Below are 9,686 nucleotides of genomic sequence, written 5' to 3'. Positions count from 1 at the left end.
ACCCGTGCTGTCTTTACCTGAGTGATCGTCAACACCTCGCCCTGAAGCTACTTCCTGTTGCACCACCTCCGTGACAAGGAAGAGTTTAACATAACAACATGTCTCCACCTCTTTTGTTCTTGAACTTTATTGAATACAAAGAGTCAAACAGGCAGTTGTGTAACATTAGTTCATTATATTACAACTGAGATCACCACATATACTGATTAAATCTAAAATAAACAACCCTAATAGGTGAGAAACTATTGCTTAGAACAGTCCTGTAATGTTAAAATGCTTCAAAAACAAAGATTTTAATTTAATTAATGAATCTGTTTATTAACCCTTGTCTGGTATTCTGGTCAAATTGACCCATTTCAAGGTTTTACAAGAAGAAAATGGTACAAGTACGTTTTCTACCTGAAATCAACGTCCTTACCTTATTTTCTGTGATAAACATGTATTTCTGACTCAATTCAGAACATTATTCTGGATATGACACCATAGTGGATTTTTAACATGAATTATAACTTATGATTAAAAAACCCACTTCCATGTTTAATAGTGTGCTAGTAGAGACTGATGCATTCCCTAAACATAGCTGTTATTTCAGCTGTTTGAAGTAGAGATAAAGACAATATTTGTTAATAGATTATGAAGTAAAGATTTATTTCAGAATTGTTTTTAAAACGAGGAGGTGGAGACAACACGAGGGTTAAAAAGGAAACATTATGAGGACTAAAGTTGTTTGTGGAATACATTTGAGTTTCAGGTAATTTATTTATCACACGCCTGTATCAAACCATAAATATGTCATATGCATTGTTGTTGTTTACACATTTCTCCAAAATGTCCTGTGTATGACATAGTGGGACAATTTGGGACATTTTAAATTAACTGTTTTATGGGGAATCCACTTAAAATATGTATGTATTCTATATTACACAAATATTTATAATAATCTTTTATTAGGCACATTTATCTGAGGCAAACACAGGAATGCAGAATTTATTTATAATTTATAAAAAAATGAAGTAAGAGGGAAAACATTGTCTTCTGCAACTTTTTAAGCTTTGTGCCCAAACTAAATAATAATTTGTTGTGTTTTCTATCCTAAGAGCATCTTTTGATTATAATTTGATTTAAATGATACTAGCATTTTCAGGTCATTTCAGAAAGAGAACACTAAACAAACAGGATAAAGAAAGAATCTAATCTTTTGTTTCTCGTTGGTTCACCAAACAACTGAATGGCACATGATAGCCCCCCTGTGGACATCAGTGGGACAGACTTAGTTTTTGGGGCCTGCAAACATCAATGTGGCTGAACTATAGACTGTAAAATATTATTTTTAATAATAATAATAATAATAATAATAATAATAATGCATTTCATTTGTAATGCACTTTACATTTAAGGTGAATTTTTGGGTGAGATCATAAAAGCAAGATAAAAACATCAGTTTAAAATATATATAAAAAGTGAAACAACATTGTTGTGCAAGATTAAAACTCATGAGTTATGCTAAAAAGAAATGTTTCTAGTCCTTTTTTAAAGCTCTCAATAGTTTGTGGTGCCCTCAGATGGTCGGGGGGGGGGCATTCCAAGTCCGAGGAGCGGCAGAGTAGAAGGCTCGATCACCCGTGGTGCTAAGCTTAGTTCTGAGGAGTAGGAGACGGTTGGAGTTTTTTGAGCGGAGGGATTGTGCTGTAGTGAGAGGGATGAGTAGATCTTTCAGGTAGGGGGGGGCATTTCCATAGATGCATTGGTGGGTGATGATTGAGACCTTATATTCAATCCTAGCAGAAACGGGAAGCCAGTGAAGTGAGTGGAGAATGCGTGTGATGTGGTCATCATCGGGATCCTTGCAGCACTGTTCTGAACATATTGTAGTTTCTGCAGACTCTTGTTAGGGATCCCGGTGAGAAGTGCGTTACAGTAATCAAGCCTGGAGGAGACAAAGGCGTGGACCAGTTTTTCAGCATCTGCTATGATGAGTGTAGAATGGACAAAGCATCCAGTTTGGTGAAGTGCTGCAAGTGCCTTTAAGCTGCATTATATATCATCTCCAGCAGGGGGTGACACATGCGGTTGCATGCGGTTGCAAAAGCAGGTTGGTTTCTTTAGAAGTCTGTGAGAAAATGACCCACTTCTCAGTTGATTTATTACCTCGGTCAACATTTTCATAATGACTCTAAGGTCTCAATTGCTAGTTTAACACAGAATGATGTTCATTTGTTAAATTATGTCCTTGTTGATTCGGAAATTGATAAAGCAGGGGGTGTGTTAGGACGTGGATATGATGTGACTGACAGTTTGTGGCCTGTCTTATATGTAATATAACTGTGGCACAAAGATATATTTAAAACCTAGCAAAGCTAAATCTTAGCACGAATTATGTTGTTATTTAACTTGTACTGCTGCTACAGCCAAAGGTATTGTGAGTGTCCTTTTGACTAAACGCTCGCAACAACACAATCAATTTCTACTTTACTACTACAAATACTTTCTTTAATAACTACATAACACAATACATGTACTCTTCTTTCAGTACTTGAGTAGTACATTTTAAAATAAGCTACCTGCAATGCGTACTGTAAGTACAAAAAATTTTGCATACTTTAGAACCTTCCACTTAAGTGTGGTGCTTAAAGAGCACTTTCTCACAGCACAATTTCTTCTCAAGTTACTTTTTAGAGCCCTTCTTTTACTTTTAATCAGGTATGGGTCTCTAGTATATACATGTCTGCGTGCTAGTAATAATCCTATGTGCAGAAACACAGTGAGTGGTGCAACATTAGTTACATTGATTAAACGTAGCTTTGAGGCAAAGAATTTAGCATTAAGGATTTTTTGTAATCAAATTATTTAAGTTACTTGAGGAATTGTTTCAGTACTAATTTAATTGCTTCATGTTGGTAAGTAATAAAATTATATTTTTTAATGATAATGTAATATTACCATCTAATGTTGTAATTGTTGGATAACTTATCTGGTCAGATAGCCAGGTAGCTAGATAGCTAGCTAATTAGCTTTTTTTGTCCCCTAAAGGATTTTTATTTGTGGTTGCAGCAGTTGCACTACTGGATTAGTAGTGTTTTTTTGTTATATAACGTCATAGTAACCGGGATAGTTATTCTTGACATATCCCCTAATTCACTAACGTTATCCACATTCATATTGAAATGCATTAACTGATATCCAGTTACAAAAAGACTAAAATGTCAGAAGTTAGAACAAAAGTACATAGAATCTTTGGTCTGGTCTGGGCTAAACTCTTACCAAAAAGCAACCAAGGTTTTTGGGAATGTACCCGAGTCAAACTTTTGTTTAAAAGCATATTTAGGATGGATATGACACTTTTAAGAGTCACTTTATTATTGATTTTTGGGTAAAATGGCCTTTTGAATGGGAGAGCTAGGGGCACTACTATGGTCGCATCAAAATCACTATTTTTAGAACACTAAGAAGGTCACGGATCGCCATCAACATAAAGCAAACGCTGGGTTGGAAGATCCAACATAATAAAAGGATGCCAGAAACAAGGTTAACAATTAACCAACAAGCTTTATTAAATCATTCAAAAAATATTTCCAAAAGCAACAAGAGTGGCAGTTATAGTCACAATAAAGAGTATGGAACTACATATTTACATCCACTTGTCAATCGACTTATCTGAAGATCGGAAAAAAACTCATGTGAATAGATCTGGTGAAATATGGCTTTAAAGCCGATAAAAACATGTGAGTAATGACATCACATGACGCTGTTTTAGGGACAAATTGGTACATCAAATTGATTTGAAACATTTTAAGGTTTTTCCGTTAATTTTCGCTCTGAATCATCAACATTCAAGCAACAACAAAGTTTTTCTAGAAAAAATGGATTCCGTCTACCTACACATGCTCAGTATTGTACAAGCTGTCATTGTGCTCATGTGCCAGCTGATGGCAACATATCGATCTCTAATAAGAAATCAACAACGTTATCGACACATCGCTATGATGCGAGACAAGTTTTTTTAAGACATGTCTCTCTGTCTGAGCGTCTTACATTGTCTCCCCAGGACGTCCCACGGCTCGTCCTAACCTTTGTTGGCCATTTCATTCACGAGTTCCTGATAAATTAAATCCAGAAAGTCTCTCGTCTCATGTCCGTCCACGTCCACCTGTCTTTGGTGCCCCCCCCATGTGTGCAGACAGAGAGAAAAAAATGGGGGAAACAAACTTCTTCTTCTTTGTTTTGTTGCGGGTTGCAGCCATAAAATGACCTAAAACTTAATCGCAATTCATTATTTATTCGGCAAATAACGTTTCCATCAGCGTTTTATCACATAAGCCAAATATCATCAAGAGAAAATCCGATGTGACATATTTCATTTGAGTTGATATTCATGAAATTCCATGAAATTTTAATGTTTCCAGAAGGCGTTTTTCATTTGATATCCCTTAATTCAGATAAAAACGTGTGGATGGAAAATAGCATATGACTAGAAATAATAGTTGTAGTAGGCGTAGCAGGGATTATCAGCAAGCAATAATTAGAACAAAACTTATTTGTGCAACCTAAAATTAGGGTATTTCAATTCAATTTTATTTATATAGCACTAAATCACAACAGTTATCTCATTGTGTTTTCCATAAAGAGCACGTCTAGACTGGACCAGGATGTTATTTACAGAAAGGAAACACTTCCTTTAAGAGGCAGAAACCTCGAGCAGAACCCCGGCTCAGGGTGGGGGGGCATCTGCCTCGACTGGTTGGGGGTGAGAGAGAGAGAGAGAGAGAGAGAGAGAGAGACAGACAGAAAGTAAGACAGACAGAGAGAGAGACATGGAGAATTGCAGCAAAGGGTGTGGAGCAGGAACATGGAGGGAGCAGGTGACTCCAACCACAGATCCAGAGCCAGAAACACCTGCAGCAAGAGACAGGAGGAGAGAGGGGAGGGGTGAGAGAGAGAGAGAGTGAGAGGAGAGGGGAGAGAGAGCACAAGACTCCAGGAAAGGGAAGAAGTCGAGTTAGTAACATGCATTAATGGAATGAGGTTGCATACAGATGGAGAGAAGGAGGAGAAGAGAGGTGCTCAGTGCATCATGGGAAGTCCCCCAGCAGTCTAGGCCTATAGCAGCATAACTAAGGGATGGTTCAGGACTCTCCTGAGCCAGACCTAACTATAAGCTTCATCAAAGAGGAAAATCTTACGCCTACTCTTAAATGTGGAGACGGTGTTAACAATGTTTTCTTTGCAATGAAGTTGCGGAAGAGGTTTGAAAGTTGCAAAAAAAGTTTTTTTGTAAAGTTCTTTAAAAATAAAAAGGAAACTTGTTTTAGGGAACATAATAATTCTTACTTGAAATTAACTACTCTGGTCTGAGATTTTTTTTATTGCATCCAGCATGCAGCTATCAACCAAGGATGCACTTGTTTTGGAAGAGTGGTCCTTCCTTTTTGAAGCTGTTCACCTGTTTGATCTCATTAATGAGGGTTTATTAGGTTATTACTGTCGCTCTATTAAAGGAAAACGTTCCACTGTACTGTCGTTACCCAGATCTCGGCCATAGTTAATTGAAATTGGGGCAAGTTGTAATTTACTGCCTCTACCAGCAGACGGAAGCATAGCCATGTAAAACTGTATATTTATAGAGTGCATTTAAACAGATATCTGATAGTTTCTAGGAAAAAAAAATTATGTGAAGAGATATAGTAAAATAAAAAGTGCTAAAATAAAAGGCTTATCACACTTGGCACTAAGTACTTAGGCTAGATATAATACCAGCAACATGCATAATAAAGAATCAAATAGCTCCAGTTTTGGTAGATATCCTATCTAGTAACAGCTGGACTACGCATCCCAAGCAACCCCTGCATGCTGCTTACAGGTTTGTAGTCTTTTGTATCATATTAACATATGTGGTGAATAATCTCATTACAATGTAAATTGGTGTGTCAAATGTAATAGTCTGTTATTACCAACTAAACCACACACCGCATGCAGGGTTCATGTTAATAGAAATGTGTTTCAAGTCATTTAAATCACTCTTTTTAACTCACTACTTAGCTCATGTTAATGTCTAATGAGACCTTGTTGTAGCTGTTTAATCCATTAATTTAGCACTAATTGGTCTTGTGATGGTAGCAGCCATTGCATTAAAGCATTGTTTGAGTTAAAAAATAATACAATATAGAAAACTGAGGCTTCATTTGACATTACAGATTTAATTAGAAACATCAATCAAAGGTACAGAGTATATATAGTCAATATACAGAATCTTCCGTATTAGGATTCGCAGAAACATCTGGAAACTTAAAGGAAAATGAACTGGTAATTTTCTGGAAGGACATTACCCGTTTTTCTACTGATTTCTTTCTTACAGTTTACATCAACAGATATACACATCAATGGATAATATTTGACATTCAGGGGAATGCTAGTCTGGATCAACCACGGTCCAGAACAGAATTTGCAGTTTACACTCGCAACCTTGTTATAAAATCGGACACTTGGTTTTCTTTTCTGCTTTCTCTCTGGCCATTCTGTTATACATTTCCTCCAACTGTTTTCTTTGGCCTTTCAGAACTCTTTCTTGCTCTGCCTTTAATTGTTTAATCATCTCCCATTGCCTTTCCATCTCTTCTTTTCTCTTTTCCATCTCCTTCCATTCCTCCATCGTTCTTGTCTCCCACTCCCTCCTCTCCTCTAAATCTATATGTATTTTCTGCATCGTACTGTTTAATGCAAGGAAGTTTTCTTTCCTCTCTAACTCTTTGATTTCCATCTCACTTTCCCTCTTCAAATAATTTACATCATGTTCTACCCTTTCTCTCTCTCTTACCTCTTTCTCAATTTCACCCTGGAATGTTTTGATCTTTTCTTCATATTCTGCTTGTATTTTCTTCTCCAGTTCTTTCATCTCTTTGCGCATTTGTTCCTCTTTCTCTCTCAGGATGCGTTGTTTCTCCTCTTCGATTGCCCTTTCTGCCTTTTGGAACATTTCATTGGTGTAGTGACTTCCTCCGTTCTTCTGGACTATGGATCTGATCTTCTTAAGCAGCTCGGTGACCTGCGAGCGATTCTCCAGACCATTATTAAAAACATAGTACTCACCATTGCACCTGGACACAAGTCCCTGCAGGTCTAGGCTGTCCTTCATAAACTCCTCTAGAGTGGTGTCTTTAAGAAGGTCGCCATAAGTAAAGAGAACCATGCTATATTTGTCTGCATCCTGACCAAATATTTCTTGGATCTTCTGCACTGACTGCTTTTCTTCTTCTGTGAATCTGCCCAGCTTAACGACAACCAGGAAGACATGGGGTCCAGGTGAAGAATAGCGGATGCACTGCTTTATGTCTTCATTTGTTTTATCCTGGGCCCACCTGGTGTCAAAGAGACCTGGGGTGTCAATAACAACAACCTTTTGGCCATCCACTTCAGCCTTGGCCTTAGAGCACTTATCAGTCATAGATGTGGCGCTGAACTTTGATTCAAAGTATCTACGCCCAAGAATGGTGTTTCCTGTGGCACTCTTCCCGATCCCAGTCTTCCCCACCATCACAATCCTCAGCTCCTCATCATTTCGTAGAATAGCTTCTGTTTGAAAGGATTAAGAATATAAAATTAGAAGTTACCCTTTAATCTTTTGTTAGTTTTTTCAAATAGCCATCAGGGTTGATGGAGACTTTCTCCCCCAGAATACAAACCTCATAGGTCATGCAGCACTCAAAATACATTTTTTTGGTTTATTGTGAGACAAGGCCCTGTATTGGCTGTAATATACAGTATTTATTGTATGTATGTACATGTAGTTATGATTGAAGCAAAGCAGGAAGGGATTTAGACCCAGAAAGACCAGTAAGGGTGGCCAGGAGTGGACAAGGATAGGTCAAACAAACCCAGGGAACCACTGTTCATGTCCTGTTTGGAGATCACGGTCAACAGCAACTTAACATTAACGTTAGTAACCTTCAGGAAGTGAAGTAACATCTGATTTTATTTGGGTCAGATGTATCTCCAGACTTGTGTATTGGTGTGATGAGACCGTAGTTCCAGATGTCAGGGAAGTAACCTACACTCAGAATCAAGTTATAGAGTTTCAGAACCGCCAGTTGGAATTGAGGGCTTGTGTGTTTTAGCATCTGGTCCATGATGCCATCGAGCCCACTGGCCTTTCGGGGTTTTAGGACCCAGAGTTTCTCTCTTAGTTCCTGCTCATTAATGGGGGAGTCGAGAGGGTTCTGGTTGGCTTTTACAGCTGATTCTAGTTTATTCAGTTTTGTTAAAATTTGGTTTTGATTTGGGTCTGGGTTGCTTGGTAATAGCTCGTAGAGTATTTCAAAATGGCCGACCCATATGTCTCCATTCTGTATTGCCAATTCCATAGGTTGGGATTTTTTCAGATTTTTCCCGAAATTGGTTTGTGTTTATGGACTCCTCCATTAATGTCAATTGCTTGTGTGTGTTTGTAGTGTTTGAGTGTGGCGCAGTAAAGAAGGAGTAAGTCTACATTTCCTGGATCTCTGTGTTTTTGGTTAGATAATCGCCGAACTTTTGTCTAATTTCTTTACATTCTTTGTCAAACCACTTGTCATCTTTGGGGTTCTTAGGTTTATTTTTGGATAGTTTTAATTGTGATTTCTTGGCAGTTTCCATGACGATGTGACTGACATGTCTAACTGCATTATTTACGCCTTCTGGACTGTGTACGTATGTGGTGTCCAGAAAGGTGTCTAGTAGTGTTTGGATTGGGGCCGAGCTGATTGTTTTCTGGAAGTCCTCGGTGCTGTTTTCGGCCCATCTGTAGGATCTCCTGATACTAAACAGCTTGCTGGACTGTTGGGGGGGTGATGTTGTTGGTCCTTCTGAGAAACAAAGTAATTTGGCTGTGGTCAGACAGAGGGGTCAGTGGTTTGACTGTGAAGGCACTGAGAGAGGAAGGGTCTATATCTGTGACCATGTAGTCCACAGTGCTGCTGCCGAGACGCGAGCAGAACGTGGTTTTACCTGAAGAGTCTCCTTGGACCCGACCGTTGACGATGTACAGACCCAGGCTTTGACAGAGCTGCAGTAACTCTCTGGCGCTCTTATTGACCCGGACGTACCAGTTGGAACGAGGGAGGTTAGTTTTGAGGGTAATTGTGTCCAAATACATGAATGTTTCCTAGTTCTGAGTTGTAGTCAGGGAGGGAGCCAGTACGAGCGTTCAGGTCCCCACAGACCAGCACACTTTGCTGGGCCTGGAAGCTGCTGATCTGCTCGTGGAGAAGGGGGAAGATCTCCTCATCGTAGTACGGGAAATCACTAGGGGGGATGTATACAGCACAAAGGAATATGTCTGTTGGGGGATTAGTGATGTCTTGTTTGATTTTGAGCCAGATGTGTGAGCTTTGATGTTATATAAGGTTGATGTATGTTGAGATGTCTTCTTTGTACCAGATGATAATGCCTTCTGAGTGCCTCCCTCTTTTAACAGTAGGGAGTTTGACTGATGGCAGGATGATTTCTCTGTAGTTGGGGGGGGGGGCAGTGAGTGACAGAGCCGGCTCTACACCAGGTCTCTTGGAGGATGATGATGTCTGTGTCTGTGGTGTTGTCTTTGAATTCAGGGGTTTCACTTTTACATCCAAACAATGCAGATAATAATACAAAAACAGTACAATCACAACAGTGATATCAATAGTAAAATAGTTTATAAACATGAACATATTACTGTC

The 9,686-nt window shown here is 38.8% G+C and overlaps 1 protein-coding gene across 1 annotated transcript; it reads right to left on the bottom strand.

The window, feature by feature from the left end:
• Positions 1 to 6,232: 6,232 nt before the first annotated feature.
• Positions 6,233 to 7,648, bottom strand: LOC117939897 (GTPase IMAP family member 9-like). The gene has a single exon (XM_034865312.1). It carries the CDS (start codon positions 7,526 to 7,528, stop codon positions 6,464 to 6,466), a length of 1,065 nt encoding a protein of 354 aa, XP_034721203.1. The 5' UTR covers positions 7,529 to 7,648; the 3' UTR covers positions 6,233 to 6,463.
• Between the last annotated feature and the right edge of the window lie 2,038 nt (positions 7,649 to 9,686).

The sequence above is a fragment of the Etheostoma cragini genome, unplaced genomic scaffold, assembly GCF_013103735.1.
Source record: "Etheostoma cragini isolate CJK2018 unplaced genomic scaffold, CSU_Ecrag_1.0 ScbMSFa_1395, whole genome shotgun sequence".
NCBI lineage: Eukaryota > Metazoa > Chordata > Actinopteri > Perciformes > Percidae > Etheostoma > Etheostoma cragini.
The sequence above is the reverse complement of the archived record's forward strand: the minus strand, read 5'-3'. Positions and strand labels throughout refer to the sequence as shown.

What these genes read in the sequence shown, in the direction of transcription:
- LOC117939897 (XM_034865312.1), bottom strand. Translation starts at nt 7,528, where the DNA reads ATGGTGGGGAAGACTGGGATCGGGAAGAGTGCCACAGGAAACACCATT.